This window comes from Coloeus monedula (genome assembly GCF_965178545.1).
Source record: "Coloeus monedula genome assembly, chromosome: 3".
Lineage (NCBI taxonomy): Eukaryota > Metazoa > Chordata > Aves > Passeriformes > Corvidae > Coloeus > Coloeus monedula.
In genome coordinates this window covers 81,295,078-81,312,273 of record NC_138783.1, presented here as the reverse complement: position 1 = coordinate 81,312,273, position 17,196 = coordinate 81,295,078, and the positions used below count along the sequence as shown (strand labels likewise).

General features: G+C 39.3%; 1 protein-coding gene across 3 annotated transcripts in view; it reads left to right on the top strand.

Annotated features, from left to right (window-relative positions):
* The window catches only part of FGF14 (fibroblast growth factor 14), a gene marked incomplete at both ends in the record, with an annotated part of 377,580 nt that overhangs the window by 249,470 nt on the left and 110,914 nt on the right, over positions 1 to 17,196 (top strand). The window contains one exon of one of the 3 annotated variants that reach the window (XM_082279456.1): positions 5,160 to 5,352. The exons of the other annotated variants lie outside the window; for them this stretch is intronic. Coding sequence (XP_082135582.1) covers positions 5,160 to 5,352 — 193 coding nt within the window. Of the gene's footprint in view, positions 1 to 5,159; positions 5,353 to 17,196 lie in introns of those variants that run through there. 3 annotated transcript variants of the gene reach the window in all.

The following is a 17,196-nucleotide window of genomic DNA, read 5'->3' as shown; positions in this document are numbered from 1 at the left end:
AAGGAGAATTATATCAATATTAATATAAAAGAACATATAAAACTGACCTCATTTAAACTCTTTACAGCTCATTGCACAAACATATCATACTAGTCTTATTATAAACATGGAATGCACATGAAATATCTGAAAAGGGAATTATTATCTATGTTTTAATATGTTCATACTGGTATGCTCATGAAAAATGTGATCTTTTAAGCTGACAAACGTTTTTCTAGCTCATTCAGTTTTGTACAATTAGACACTTACCTACCTACAGAGTAAGCCATAGATTATATATTTCACCTTGTTCAAGTCGTTATTTCTCTTGCTCCATCTTTTTCCCCCAAGAGAATTAAATCAAGAACCGAAAGTTACTATTGCTTGCCAACACCCATCCTCCCCCATATGTACACACTGTGTGCCCTGGGAAGATATCAGTTTGCAATTACATGAATAATCCTATTTGTAGGACTGTATCACATTTTCTTATGATATTTTGGGGAGTGGAGGGGTCTTAGTATGTACCTTGAATTTAGACAGTTTAATTATGGTCCACTAAAACTACCAGCAACCTTCAATACATTTTTTTATCAGAACCAACAAATCAGAATCACAACTTCAGCTGGAAACAGTACTTTGGGAATTAGTCTGCAGTCTTATCAGAAGCACTCTAAGGATGATTAAATAAAGCCATCACAATTTAGAAACAAGTGATTTTTCCACTCCTGAAATGTCTCTTCTTGGAATATTAAATTTTCCCAGTGGTCTAGATGTAGTTTTATGCATGCCTTTCAATTGCTAGGCCTAAGTTGGTACTTTTACCCTAGACTTTCCTTTCTACTTTGAGTGGAAGTATAGGGAGTAAGGTGCTAATATTTTTTGCAACTATAGCACACAACATCTTCGAAACAAAAAAGACAAACATTTTCAAAGACATGAAACAATCTTCAACTCTGTAAAGTCTGAAAGAACATCTAGATTCACTACACTTTATTAATGACTTCTAGAATGTAAGCTGACTTTACCTCATCATCTTCTAGTGTATTTAACTGGACAAGTGAGCTGTGTGTGCCCTACTGTTGGCAAGTAAGTGCAATAAAAACTTCAGTAGAGCTCATGAAACTTAAACATGCTTAATAGCAGTGTTATAATCTGGCATTTTACACTTGTAGAAAATATATTTGTAAGAACTTTCACCTTTATTTGATTTATTTTGGTTGGTTTTGATATCAAGAACAGTTTCAGGATATCTGGGAGGAGAAAATTTGGGTGGAATGTGCATTCATGGGTACATACCTGTACATTTTTGTTTATATTGAAATGGTTTATGAAAGGAAGATCTCTGTAAAGTTTTAATGTCTGCATTGACCAGATATTACTCTGCATCTTGTAACATCATCCAAATTATTGCAAAACATATAATAAGTGAAAAAAAAGAAAAAAGAAAACTCCCACTGCACATACTGTATAAGGATGACATTTTAAGTTCTACAAATTTTGTAGCATATGGATCTAGGTTATGATAGACTATAAAGCATTGAATACCATTTTTCCTAATGGAAGTTATTTAAAAAGCATTTTATGTATATCTAGTATATGCATATACACAAATATCAATGACATATATTTTAATATTGAACTTTGATGCCTGAAAAGATCACATTGAAATGTACATGTTAAATTAGCTGGAATGTAATATGGCTTGTTCCCAGTAATACAGCAAAAAGTAAATTAAGGAATAATAATGCTTCACACCCTAGCATATAATAAAGCAAGCATTTTATGCACACTTTATATACATTGAATTTTTTACTCTAAAATTCACCCAAGAAAGCAATTTTACAGATTCTGTAATGTTTTTGTTTTAGAAAACTCCTGAAATCCATAATAAATTACCAGTTAGAAATGAACAGATGGGAGAATAGAAAGCACTGAAAATCTCTTCACCCCCTCTTTGGCTTTTAATCGTTTGTTTTCATATCCCGAATTTTGTTAATCAGAAATAAAACTCTGTTTTAATGTAGAAAATGTCATAATTAAGATATTTCCATTTGTCCTAAGTGCATAATCTCATGCAGTTCCTAGTCTTTAAGGTAGCCGATATGTTCATACTTGTACAATCCATCTGTTAGCAGAACCTTCGCTTTGACTTGAATTGCACACATTTTATCACAGGTTAGGACACCAGATGGCTCTCTTGAGTTTTCTTTGTAAAACCCTAAGCTGTAAACAACTGCTCTGCATTTCTGAGATGTGAGTACAAAGCTATTTTTTTTTAATGTAAAAAGTAAGAAACACATTTCTCTTTGTCTATAGCACACCGCCCGTTTTCACCCTCTCTCTTGCCTTTCTTTGCCATCACCCTGAGCATCATGTTGTTGAGAAATCTGTGTTTTGGCAAAGGCCCAGTATTTGAAGGAAAACACAGAAAAGGAACAACAGTAGTAGATGGTATATAATGCATAGCATCATCGGATACTATAAAGAGGAACTTGGGACCCACACCTTTTTGGAGAGAGTTTCTCATGCAAATGTTAGGGCTATATGTATGTATCGTAGCCCTGCATTCCTGAGAAAATGAGAGATAGTGGGTGGCTGGCCTCTATTTCACTCTACTCTCTCTCATTCATTCCTTTGTTCGGAGCCAGCAGCCAAGTCGAGCTGACTTTGGGCTATGTCCTGTCCGCTCGCCCACGGCAGGGACGGACGTCCCTGTGCCACCCGCGGCCCGTCTCTGCTCCGCTGTCCGTGGTGCTGAGGCAGAAACAGACCGGGACAGGGAAGGCGGCCGGCACGGGAGCAGGGCCGGGGCAGGGGGACGCCCACTGGGGCGGCACTCGGAGGAGCGCTTCCCTCTTGAGGGGTCCGAGGGAAGGCAACACCATGTCTTGTCCACTTTTGAGAAGGAAGGAAAAAGAAAGCAGTGTGCAAAAATACTACACTGAAATTTAAAATTTTTAAACAACAATCACCTCTCTGTCTAATTGCATTAGTTAAGGCAATTGTAACCGTTGTAAGGAAATTGCTGCTCTGTAAAAATTGCCAGATAGAAAATCCAATGAGTCTTAGCTGAATCTCTTTAGAGACACTTTTAAATAGAATTAAAATGTATTATCCAGATCCGATTGTGCATGTTCTGTTCCTAGTTGGTCTAGTATTAATACAAAATCCCTGTATACTGGAGTTCCCACCATACACTTTTGCCCTCTGTATAAAAATAGCACTTCGTAGATTAAAGGATTTAGGGGAAAAATGGTCAATATCAAAGAAGCTGAATCCTCTGCTGAAACAAGAACCTATTCTTACATACTAGGTTCTGTATTGCAAAGCAGTGAATTTTCCTGGATGAATATTTACACCTCCAAGCCTGTTTAAAAAAAAAAAAAAAAAAAAAAAAAAAAGCAAAACAACAACAACAAAAACCCCAAAACCATCTAATAAGAAGTTAGAGTATTGTGAAAACAGTATAAAAATAGATAATTGCCTGTGCAAGCATCTGCCCTTCTTTATAGGCTAACTGCATATTTTTCTGTGTAGCTGCTTGTTTCCTTCCTCTAGTTTCCTCTGGCTAGCTAAAACTTCAGAAAGTTTAACCATTAGGCTTGCAGAAAGTAAATACGAAAAACTTTGGGCCATTATTTGGAAAGGGAGCCAAGCCAACAGAAAAAGATGAAAGAAGTGGGATGTCTTATTTTACATGGTATTTACTATTTGCAGCGCCTTGTGAACTTCTTGGGGCAGATGCTTCTTAGGTGTTCTGTGTCTAGTGAGCTTGGCTGGCGCATCCTTAAGTGCTCCAAGACGTAGCCTATAATTTTACACGGTGCTGGTGATCGATAAATCCACCTGCTGTGGCTATTTGTGGGTGCCCTATGTAATCCCTTTGATATTTGGGTTGAAGGTCCCCTCAGCCCCGTAGGTGTGCTTCTCCCTCACGGCTCTAAAACCTTCCCATGAGGCAGAACCCGCTCTCCCTCCAGACTTCACCTCCTGCTCTCTCCGTTCCTGGATTGCGGGGCGAGGAGGGGCGGGCGGGCACCCCTGCCCAGCCGCGGACGGGCCGGCCGGCGGAGGGGCTGCGCGGGGCAGGGTGCCCTTGGCGGAACGCGGTGTCGCCTCAGCCGTCTGCCCTGCCCCCGGCTCCCCCCGCCTGGGGACGGGGACAAGTGCCGGTGTCACCGCTGGAGGCGGCGGGGGCGGCCGGCAGGGAGCCGCTGCAGGGGAGCTGGAGAGAGGGTGCTTGCGAGGGATCCTCGGTGTGCCGGGGCGGGCGAAGGAGAACGGGGAGGGCCATACGCCCCTCCACCAGTGCATAGGGCCCTCCTTCTTACCCCGGGAAGGGAGCCCCGCACGAAGCCACCCGGAAACCTAACGGGGGGCAGAGGCAGCTGGCGGCTGATCCACCGGGAACCTCCCGGTTCCCACCAGCAAACCACATCAGCATCACCCCGTCTCTCCGTCTCTCTCCCCCTGTGCTTTATTCCTCTGCCTTTCCCCATTCTCCCTCCTCCACTGCTTGCACCCTCGCCGCCCCTCGCCTTGGGGAGGACAAAAAAAGCTCCAGCGGTGCGTGCCTCTGTGTGTGTGTGTGTGTGTGTGCGTGCGTGCGTGTGTAGGGGAGGCTGGAGCGGGGTGGGACCGAGGAGCCGTGATTACAGCTCTCCCTGGAGAAGAAGATTGCTCTCTCCAGATGCTGATTTCTGAAGCACTTGGCAATCATCAGGCGGGAGCCAGGAAGAGGCGGCGGTAGCCGCCCCGGCCGTGGCGATGGCAGCGGCGGGCGAGCGGTCGGCGGCGGCTCGGGGCTGAGGGGCAGCCCCGGGAGGCGACGCTGCCTGGCGGACCCGACCCGATCGACCCGACCCGACCGGGCGCGGCTCTGCCCTGAGTCCCGCTCGCTCCGTGCCGCTCCGCTCCGCCAGCCCGCCCGCAGACATCCGCCCGAGCAAGTGCCCCTGCGCCGGGACACGGCGGGAGGGACGGCGGGGCACCCATGCGGTGACCCTCGGCGGCGGCAGCTCCCGCCGGCCGCAGGGTGCCGGTGCCCCTCCGCAGCCGTGCCTCGGGCCGGAGGAGGCTCCCTCTCGCCCGCGCCCCCGGGGATGGGTTCCCGCCGGGGCTGAGCGCCTCGCCGCCTCCCTCCTCCCTGCCCGGCGTGGGCGAGCCGGCGAGCAGCCATGGCAGCGGCCATCGCCAGCGGCTTGATCCGCCAGAAGCGGCAGGCAAGGGAGCAGCACTGGGACCGGCCCTCGGCCAGCAGGAGGCGGAACAGCCCCAACAAGAACCGCGGGCTCTGCAATGGCAACCTGGTGGACATCTTCTCCAAGGTCCGCATCTTCGGGCTCAAGAAGCGGCGGTTGCGGCGCCAAGGTGCGTCCCTGTGGCCGGGCCCGCCCGTGGGCTCCCGGGGGGCGGGCGGGAGGGGGCAACCTGTGGCGAGAAACTTCCCGGGCTGGGCGCCGCCCCCGCGCCCGCCAGCCGGCGGCTCCCTGCTCCCCGGCAGCGGGCGAAGGGATCCGCGGGCTGAGGAGGGCGGCAGCCGGCGGACCTTCGGTCGGGACCCCCTGGGCCAGCCTTTCTGCCCGGCTATCTGCGCTGGGGCTCCGGTGTGGGTCACGACAGGTGTGCTGCGGGCAGGAAGCCCCTCGGGGAGACCTGCCCGCCTCCCCGCGCGTCCCCGTCTCGCTTGTGTTTCTCTCTGAAGGACAAAGAGCGCACGGCGCTTTGGGTGTCCGGTGTCCGGGGGCCATCCTTCGCCAGCCCCTTCACTGAGCCACCAATATGGCTTTGGTGGGTGCAGCCCGGCTGTAGTGAAGGGGTCCCGCTCCCCGCCGCTCGGTGACTTGCCAGTCAGCACAGTGAGAGGTGAGGCACAGCCGGCAGCTGTGGGAGAGCTTCTCGGCATCCCTGTGGGCATCCAGGTGCAGGTCCACCTGCCTGTTGCCCATCGCCAGCCAGGGCCTTGCCATGCAGACCAGCAGGTTTTGCAGGCAGTTCTTATTCAGGGAAGATGACCAGGAGTCAACAGAGAAAACTGGTACCTTGGTGATTGCATTCTATCCAGTACTTTGTATTAGAACCCTAGAAATAAAAGGAGTACAATGGTATTGCAGTGACTTCTTTGTTTTTGAATTTTGTGGTATTCAACAGCATTCAGAAATGGTAATGACTTACTCTATGTCCTCAGGAAACAAGCACTTTTAGAACAAAAGGATTATATCATGAAGAGTGAAAATGTTAAGTATCACTTGAAACATGGCAAACACCTACCAGTCAATGATAAAGTACAAACCACCCTCTGTTATATTAGAGAATGCCACCATGTGTTGTGGTTTCGTATGTATACTACAGTTCCTCTTTATGTTGGGTCGGAAGATCATTTTAAGAAGCATAATCAGGGAACTGTCCTGTTCCTCCTTCTTTATCACAGCTCACATTTGAAAAAGCATAAATCAACAAAATCCACACAATTTTATTCTTACATGGCTTTCTTGCAGTAAACTCCTAATGCAAGCTAAATCTTGCCATTTTTAGATAGCACAGGGATACAATGAAGATGAGCAGGAAAATGTCAGTGGCAACATCTATGGTGGCTTTTTTTTTAAGCAGGCTGTGTGTGCTTTAGCAGACTAGAGTATCTGGTATATGATGGTGGATTTTTATAAATGATATTTTTCAGTAAAACAAGTTTAGGGGGACTTGCTAACTGAGCAACTGTGCTTGACCACCTGTGCATTCTTATTTGGGGGAAAACTCTGTATTTGACAATACTACCATTTGAGGAGGAGATGACTGCCTCACAGCACAGAGATGCCAAACATTTTTAAGGTGAGGAGGGGCTTTAAGGAGACTTGTGAATTCATCCTTTTTCATTCATTCATTTTTCATAAGGCACTTTGTCACACAGAGAACTGAATTAGAATATAACTCCTCTGTTAACCTGTACCACTGACACAGAACATTTCAGCAAGAATAATCAGAACAAGGGCTACTCACCAGTAAAATCTGCAGTATCAGACCCCTGAGTTTATTTTCCTTTATGATGAGACATGGTGATATTTGTCTATTGGTTTACATTAAGGTCTCAGAATTACTGCTCATCTGTAAGAATTCCTGCTGAAAAAAATACTGTCATACCTTCTGCTATGCATGTTGTTGATGCACAAAGTGATACATGGAATACCTGTGGATTCAAAGTTACATTCTATTTAAGAGGGAAACTGAAGAAACAATCAGGCCGAAGTCATTATTTAAATATCTTATGCAGAGTAGCTTAGAGTGAATAATCATTTCTGAAAAAACCCCAAACAAACCACATTTTATAAGGCTGATTGCTTTAAAATACATTATAAGTGTTACAAAATGAACATTTATCAGAGTCTGGTTTTAGTTTTTCTAAAGTGAGTTAAATGACCAGTGAATTCTTCACTGAAATCATACTGTCACATCCATTAAAATAAGTCTTTGCCAAGCAAAATAAGATGAATTTCAAAACATCTGTTGTCAGAAAGGTGCTATGGGATTTTGACAAATAAACCTTGTGTAAATGATACAGAGTGTCACAAGAGCATTGTGAAAAATGAGCTAATCGAGATGTGACAAACCATCTGTAGCATTCTCATACAATTCAATGGAAGAATAGAAGTATATGCAAAATATTTATGTAGAGTAGTAAAAGCTAAACTTTTTCTTGGAATAAAAAAGTGTTTTGCTTTGTGCTTGCATATGAAAAATAACTGTCTTCCCATCTTTGAAATAGGCAGCAAAAACTAGTGATGCAGCTTTTAAAATTAAAAATACACGTTTACTCTTGTACATACATGTATAAGTGAATTAGGTAAATAGATATACACAATATATGCACACATACCAACATGTTAGCACACTTTAAAAATATTCTTTATTTTTAAATTATTCTTTTAAAATGCCTGTTAGTACTGTTCTTGTTCAGTGGGATTTATTTGAGAAAAAATGAAGTTATTATGAATACATAAAATGGTCCAATCATGTATACCCTGATGAATTTTTTTCTGTCATTGTGACATATTCTCTGTTCATGGTCCTTCCTTTAGGGGCATACTAAAATATCAACAGAAGTTTGCTTTGGGAGACTAACATCTAGGAATGGTAGCATTAAAAATACATCCAGGAGCTCACTCAGAATAAAGAGTGATATTTGTATTTACTTGTATATTTGCTCTAATGATAGATGCCATGGTAGTTTTAAACAGCCTTTCTAAGACTTTGATTAATGAATTAAACTGCCAAAGTGATTTCTTGGGGAGACATGTTTGCTAATCTACTGAGTGGATGAAACCATTTTCATTTACTGGACATATTTGATTCATATTGTTTAGTATTGAGATATTTCAAATTTATTTAATTTTTATTTTATTCTACCTGTCATCTGATGAACAAATCACTGTCATTAATTTCCGAATAACCAGGAAGCCAAGTTCTTGCCTATCTGATGCCAGACATCAATCAATTTTGAGTCATCCTATCTGCATCAGAGGTTGTTTAGTTCTAACAGTTTAATTTATGTTAATGTAATCACAAATAGGAGAATTGACGGATGATATTTTGTTTTCATGTGAAATAACCTTATCTAACCTGGAGCTACCCAGTAAAAAGAAGAAAATAAATGTCACTTCACCTCATGCATCTACAAAGTGCAGAGCTTAAAGCATATGCTTGTCACTAGTGCAAATTCAAACTTCTTAGCCTGTATTTTCATCTACATATCTAGCTGCTTTGCTAATCTGAAAAATCTTCATTTGGTTAATTAGGTCCCTTGAGAGTATTCTACTTAAAAATGCTCAACATTTAAATGTATTAAAAGCCAAGTGTGATGTTTACTGTTTCTGTGTGCTAATACCACATTAAGACTTCTAAATTTATACATAGAGTGTATGAATTTTGGGACAGCTTGGCCCCTGATTTCGTACATTAATATTTATAAGAAAGAGAGACCTAGGGAACATGTTCAGAAAACGCACTGATTAGATTTTACTGCATCTACAAAGGTAATTTAATTCTCCAAAGAAAGGATTTTTGGAAAATTCATCAGTAGATCAGCTAATGTTTTTTTGGCAGATGTGGGAGTCGCCCATAATCTCAGATATAAGATAATTCCCAATATGCATAATGCCCTAAGTAGTTTCTAGTTCTCCTACTTGTGGAATGAAGTGGAGCTGGAATGGAGATCTGTGCATGTGAGTGTACATGACTTGTTTCCCAAAGTTTAAGAAACCACATCAACTCCCACCAGTCAGCTCCAGCACTGGATGATCTGCCTTGCTCAAAGTTTCAGAAGGCCAAAACTTGTGTCTGTGTTTTCCTATGTGACTGTCTTCAGAATTAATTCTTCTTGGTAGTTCACTAAAGTCCACTGCTCCTGCATTGTCTAGGTGCAAGACTGTCTATTTTTCAGGGTGTTTAGCTGATGTTGCTTGTTTTTCATTATTTTTCTTCAAATGAAATTGATTAAACCACAACCCTTTTGGAACTATAAACAGTCTTAACAGTGTATAGAAGAAATTATTACTTCTTTCCTTCATTGCTGTTAACCTGTTCAAAGGACTGCATGATAATCACAAACTGAAATTGTGTAGCAAATATGCTACATTTCGTGTAAAATAGTCTAAGCATGTTTAAAAAATATTTTTGAAAACATGACTTTTTAGACTCCGTCCCAAGCTTTCTTTCCCATGCATTCAGTATTTCACATAAACCCTGTGCTTGCTAAGGGAAGCTTTTGAAAGAAATGCAGTAATGGCTGGGATGAAATTCTTATTCTAAACTGGTATTGGTGGCTCTAAAAGTGATGAATGAGTTGGCTTTGAGAGCAAATGGGAAAAAACAGCTTGAAAATGGTAACATAATTTTAGGGACTATTGATTTTTAGAAATATCTCAAACAGGAGTGATAGAATAGTGGGCATTTAATGTAGGGATAGTGCTGTAGCAGTGTCATTTCAGAATATCTCCCATATACTAACATTGCTTTTGAATGTCTTCACTTAGTAATTGGTGATTTAACTCTTCATTAGAAAATGAACTCTTCAAGCTTGAGTGATCTTCTGGATCTCTAAAGTTCAGGCAGTTTCAGTCCACATATAGCCTTGTAAGGTATATCCCTTATTGTATCTATTAAATGTATTGTAGAACTAAATTATCTGATTATTATAGATATTAGGGGAGATTGCAGTACAGGTCGTTTCTGATTCATGGTGATATACCAATAGAAACGTTACAGGTGAGGTCAGGTTTCTACACTGTATTTAAAGACAGAATGCTGTCTTTAAAAAATATATTATCTATTGACAGCTAGATTAACAGTATTTTGACATTAATTTTTTTGGTGTTTCAGGCTCTGATTTGAATCAAACAAAACCCAGAACTTAAAATTTGTTTTGAATGAGTTTTCAAGTCAGCAGTAGTAATTACAGAAGTAATTAATTTCAATATAGAGATAACACCAAAAAAGTTTGTTACAGAACAGTTTTCTGTTGAAGTCTTTTGATTTAGGCTCTAAGCATCATTTTGAAGATACACAGCTGTGGATCCCCATTTTTTGTAGTGAGTAAACAGGGGTCTGTCTTACTTGGTCATACATAAGCTCCTTTCTGCCTTAGGCAACTATTGGAGTTAGTGATAGACAGGAAGATGTACTCCTGACATGCACTCTTACTGTGCCATCAGCTTTTTCTGAAACCCTTTGACACTGGCTCGTTTTTGTTCCCAATAGTTGTTGTTATTGTTATTATTATTATTATTATTATTAATCATTTCAGATCTTATGCTCTGCCATAGAATGAGCGGTGTGAAAATAGAAAGGATATTCCTGTTCCATGGTAGAAAAATATAAGAAAATTAGTAAGGCTTTAAATTTCTTTTATTATGATCAAAAATCAGCAACCTGCTTTCATTACATTGTAGATGGCAACATTTCTGTACTTTAAGGGTTTAGTTTGTCATTTCCATTCTATAAATAAGATAACCTGCTGAGGTCTAGTGTAGATCTTCCAATTAATTTTCCTATGGGACTGAAAATTAAAGAATATATGCTTTCCTGGTGCCAGCGAAGAGCCTAGATGCTTTTGATGCCAGGATTTAGGAATATAATTTTTGCATTAAGTTACAGATGGGCAGGAGTAGAGTCCAGGACTACCAAGATCTGATTATATGTTATAAACTATAGCTGTTTTCAGTAATAGGTAACATTATCTAAATTTATATTTTGGTAAATAAATCGGTAACCAAAGAAAATGGAGAATTTTTGTGATTCAAAGGAAAGCTAGCATAAGATAGGAAGTATTAAATGGTAAAAGCTTGATATAAAATTTAGATAGAGGGGCTGTGTTGAAAAAAATTAGAGAAACTTTGTTCCTTCAAGTTTTTCAGGATTTCAGGTTGTTATGGTTGCCATTTTGTAAAATGGCGAGTAGAAGCTAATAAGCATGATATTGGATGTTCGGTCAGATTTTCATAAACGAAGCTAGAGAAAGTTGACGGAAATAGGAATGTAAAGAATATCCTTTTTCTGGGATATAAAGTATAATCCCTAGGATGTAACTAAATTAAACAATTTAATTACATCTGTGGTCTTGATTCTAATCCCTTACCCAGGTGTAGAACTTTTGAAAGGCATTGGAGTTACTGTGCTATAAAACTACTGTACATTGAACCAAGATTGGATACCTAATTGGCAGTAATCAGCAAAAATAAATGACTGAACTCAGCATTTAAGAAAAATATTAAATCAAGCATTTTGTTTCATGTAAGAAGAATTGAGCTTTATGAAACACAAGCACACAACCTATTCTCTCTGGAGAAGTTAATTTTAAAAAATATAAAAATTAAACCACCATAATTTATTATAATTTCCATTGCAAAGTCTGCCTTTTCTGCTTTATTTTGCAAATTCCAAGATGTATCCAAGTTACTAAATGTAGCTGCTCCTTCTTTAGTACTGTGAAGCCTGGCCCCAGAAAGAGTGTAGTTTTGGTTGTTAGATTATTTTCAGTGTTTTTTTAGAAAAATACAAAAGGAAAGGAAAGGAGAAGGAAGGAAGGAATCTGGAAGGAATTCGGAAGGAAGGAATTTGGAAGGAATTTGGAAGGAATTCGGAAGGAATTCGGAAGGAATTCGGAAGGAAGGAAGGAAGGAAGGAAGGAAGGAAGGAAGGAAGGAAGCAAGGAAGGAAGCAAGGAAGGAAGCAAGGAAGGAAGGAAGGAAGGAAGGAAGGAAGGAAGAAAGGAAAAGTTTTAAATTATTCTTCATTTTTAATGGTTCTTTTTACAGGTGAACATGAGTGGAATTTTGTGTCCTAATGAAAAGGGACTTTTTGAGCCTCAAGGCATTTTTATTACTGAATTTCAAAGTCACTCAGCACACAGCAGATCTGTCAGGATTAAGAAAAGGTCAGCAGGTTTCTTTGCAGTAAAGATTCTTGTGGAACTAAGAGCCTAGAGGTGGGAGCTGGAACCAGGGTCTCCCTCAATGCAGTAATGCATTATAGGTATTTCATGTTTGGTTTTGATGAGAATTTGCACTCCCTGAGTGGTAGAGAGAGACTTCCTTAGTTACCATTTAAAACTAGAGCAATGGGTCTAGTTGTTTTTTTAGTAAATTTACTGTGCTTTTGTTTTAGGATTTTCTGTAGTGTGAAAAAGGGTTGTCTGTGAAAGTAACTATTTAATTCAGACTTCTGTGATCATAAATACTAAGTTTTTGGCTTATATATACCTACTTATGTGAAACCATTACATATATATAATGCTTAGGTTATGAAAATACTCTTTTTTAAAAGTATGTTCTATAATGAATCAAGTAAAGTCTATTTCAGTATGATTCTTATGATTTCTCTACAAATCGGCAGCAGAGTTTTTCATACAACAGCAGACTTAATTTTTGTGATTAAAATGGTGTGTATGAAGCTTATTGGTAATTCCTAAAGAACAGTCTGTCTACTAGAATATAGAGTAAATAGGTGTTTACATTTGTTTTTGGTTTAATCCTTGATTATTTCTTCTTTGTTTTTGGGAACAATCTTATAAAAAATTGGTATATTCAGAAATGTGGTGAAGTAAGAACTTCTTCCAGCCACTCTTCCTTGTACCTCTGTAGTTCATGGATTATAGTAACTGTTCCAAAATCTTTCAGCATTTTCTGAGTGTTTGGTTGTTCACACACTTACTGCTTTATGCATTGTGAATATTCTAGCCTGAGCAGATGCTCCTCTAATTTTCATCTATGTAGTTTATGTATAACTGGGACTTGGATTCCTCTAACTTAATTAGTGGTTTGTATCTCTTCATATGAAATTCTGATGAGTTGAAAAATTTGCCACTGTAATCTGTATACCAGCGACTATCAAATAAATGAACTCTTAAACTTCATTGCTCTACTTTCTTCTTTCACTTTTCTCGCTGTGTAATCAGAACAGTTCCTTCTATGTAATCAAAGCAAATACACATAAAATGGGTAATATTTTGTTCCAAACAGCATTTTAAACTGTATTATTAAAGCCAACAAAAATAAGATTCCATCAACTATTGAATCTCTTTCTGAGGCCCTAGAAAGAAACTTGCAAGATAGGAAGGGCTTTGCTACAGCAAAATTTAGCAAATCTCCCCTTGTGTCCAGAGCAAGTTTTGTCTTATCAGAGGTGTGGTGAGGCTTGTACCTGGAAGCAGAGTTATGTCATTAGTCCTGAGGATTAGCCACGCTTGCCCTCAGGCAAGTAGAGGCATGATTACAAGATGAAGACCTAAATATAGTTGTGTAAGGATACACAATAAATTAATAATGGATTCCTCATGCTACTAGTTCCTCTTCATTATCTTATCAATTATCTGGTATCATGACTGTGCCAAGAAGTAGGAATAATTATAAAATGGCACAGAATACTTCGGAATATTTTAATAGAAAACCATTCCTGGGGCTGAAAATTGAGAGATTGATCCCTGCTGATATAGATAATCCGAAGAAAAGCAAAACTTTTTTGCTTCTAGCAAGATTGAACTTAGCTTGTGTATGTTTTAAGGATTTGAAAATTTATATGTTCCTCCTAAGGTACTCATTAGAAAATTATTGATAGTGAACAATATGCATTGTCGTCATCATCATCTATCATCATCATCATCATCAGTTCTCACTACCAAGCAAGTAATTTTTTCATCTGGACACTTTAAATTTTTCTTTGGATCTTACTTTGGATTCACTTTCTTTTAATCTTAGTTTGGATAATCAAGTTTAGTATTTATCACAAACTCCAATAGGAGACTGGTGCACATATTACTTACACATCTTTCACAAAGATTAAAAAATGATGACCATAGTCTTAACCTCCTTATTAACATAGTTAGGGTTTGCTTAAATTAACAGTCTGAATTCTGACAACAGGGTTTTTTGCTTATCTTTTTTTATTTTCCCTCTGAAGATGGTTTTGTGCAAAGATTAGTATATGGCTGAACTCTTCAAGGCAGTCAATTGATAAATCCAACTTCATTATTGCTTCCAGTTGTATTTTAGTTTTCTGACAAAGTAGAAATAGCTGTCATTCTAGTTTATGTATCCACAGACTTTTGCCAAAACAAATGAGAAAGCTGCTTCCATGGAGCATCAGTAATGACTTTTTGAGGCAATATTTACGGAAAAAGAGATAAAACTTTTTAAATTTCGGCTCTCAAGTCAGATGTCCCCAAATTTGCAATTTATGTACAACTAAGAACTGTAGCATTTTAGCACTTTGGTAGATGTAAATTAATTCATTAAGTTCTGTTGTCTAGGTTGCTTATATGTGCTAAACAACTGCAAGGTTATGATGTTACTACCCTAACACCAGGTCTTTTGATGTAATGCACATGATTTGGGGAATCCTTGCAAAATTAATATGTACTGCTCTGTATAACAAATATTCTCTTGCAAGTTCTATGTAAAATGATAAAAAAAAAAAAGCATGTAAATAAATCAAAATGAATGGATGGCTCAGATTTATATACATTATGACACTTTGAAAACCCTGAATGCTCCTAATAAGCAGCCATCTTTCTTTGGAAACAGTGAATGTTGCTGTAGAGATAATTGAATCCAAACCACAGAAAGGAAGAAAAACTAAATCATTCCCATTAGCCATACTTTCTAGTTCTCTATTTTAGAAAAGTGTATCAGCACTCTCAGAGTTTTTTTGTTTCAAAAGTGTGTTTCTGTTAACAAGAGAGAAACAGACTCATGTTCATGTTCATAAAGTTAAAAGTTATAGAAATCAATGCAGGTTAAGCCTGAGTAATATTGTTGTAATTAAACTAAGGTATGAATAGTCATTTTTATCTCATTGTTGTGATGACAAAGTGATTGGATTAAACAATAGCCATCTCAGGACTACTTATCAGGTTCAGTGTAATTCAATCAATCAATAAATCAATCAATCAATCATCATCCTGTTTACCAGTGGTTTATGTTGCAAACATAATGGTTGAAATTAACTTGTGCTGTAAGCAAGCAGTTCTGTTGAATTACTGGGGTATATTTTTAGGTCAATGGATGCCAGTGAGCAGGTTGTGTTCAAAATTTGTCAGGGATAAACAGTCAACAATTCAGAATCTGAGTTACTAAAACTCTCCACTTTCAGAGCTTAAGCAATAGCAGCTAAAAATGCTTTAAGCAGCTTCAGTGGCAAAAGTGTGAAGACTATGGTGAATCTCATCTTAAAAATTGTTTATGCATACAGGTTCTTAACTATAACTTTGTCAGATCGTTACCACCTTCAGACAGTATTGTTATTTTGGTTTTCACAGTTTGCATTTGTTTCAAATATTGAGAGGGATGCAAGGAAGATCAGCCTGTTTTCTACTCTTTGCTGAGTGTTTAGGTACAAGTGGTACAAGGGTTGAAGATAAGTAGTTGTGGGGAATGAGCCGGTGGAAAATTGCTGATGATGTTTTTACAAAAACATCAACTGAAAATTTTTGACTAAATTTTCAGAAATTTCAATCATGTTAAGGTGTGGAAAGGGAAAGTTAAATGCACCTGAGCAGACTGGCTAGAGATCTGAGTACTTGTAGATTAAACAGACCTGTAAAGACAAGGTAATTTTTAGGATTTTTTATTATTTCTGTCCTGGTATTAGCATCCATCTGGGACATAACAGGAGTTGTTTGAAGCACTCTCTTTGAATTGAATGAACTTTGAATATAAGTAGTATGATAACTTCAGAACTTTAGTTCCTAGTTATAGTAGGGATACCAGCTACATTTGGAGCCTGAAGCAGCAAAAATGTTTTGTTTCCTTTTAGGTATTTTTGTTGCAGTCAGTTGTATCAAGGATGACCCAAACTACAACAAACATGATCTGATGCAGAAACAATCTTTAACTATTTGCTACATATTTTTATTCTACTTTATTTAGTTTTTGATCGTGCAGTATTTTAGATGCAATGGTGTTTTTTCCAACTGGTTTCCAGATAGATGTGTGCCATTACATAGGAACAATTTAGGTGTTTGCTGTTGATTTTTCAGGGCTGCTCAGATGTGATACCAGAGGACTAATGGTGCAACTCACATCCTGAGTCCAATAGATTGTGGCATACTGAGGTTTTTTTCAGGGATATGTCGTAGCTGTGTAGGAAGTGAAAAAATGTTTCTTCACTTCTGCCATAATATCAGCAATGTCTTGCACAGTGGCTTTAGTATGTTGACAGCTCTGTGAGTCCTGAGTGCCTCCATTTAGTTTTCGGGTTGAATTTTTATGTCTGAGAAGGCTTTTTTCTTTTATTTTTAAATTTTTTTGTAAGTAATATGAAAATTACAGTTTTGGACTCTTCTGGCTACTGCCATGGAAACAGAAAACTGTCTTTAGTGGATAACTATTGAAATACCAGTATTGAAATACCTGTCATTTTTGTATCCTTTGTTGAGCTTTGTTGCCACCCTTCTTCATTGCGAAGATAAGGCTGAAATAAGGTTTGCCATGGCAGTCATTAAGGTAAAATCAATCAGCACTGGATCTCACATCTTGTTCCAATGGGAGCAGTGAAACAGATACCCTAGAGCTTATATGCCACTTGGTTAACTATGTGCCCTCAAATTAAATTAGAAAAAAACAGTACTAGGAAAGAAGTTCTTTTTGACTATCCTAGCAATAGGATGGAGCTGCAGATACATAAAATATGCAGATGAGTTATGCTATTAAATATTAAGGTTGCTCTGGG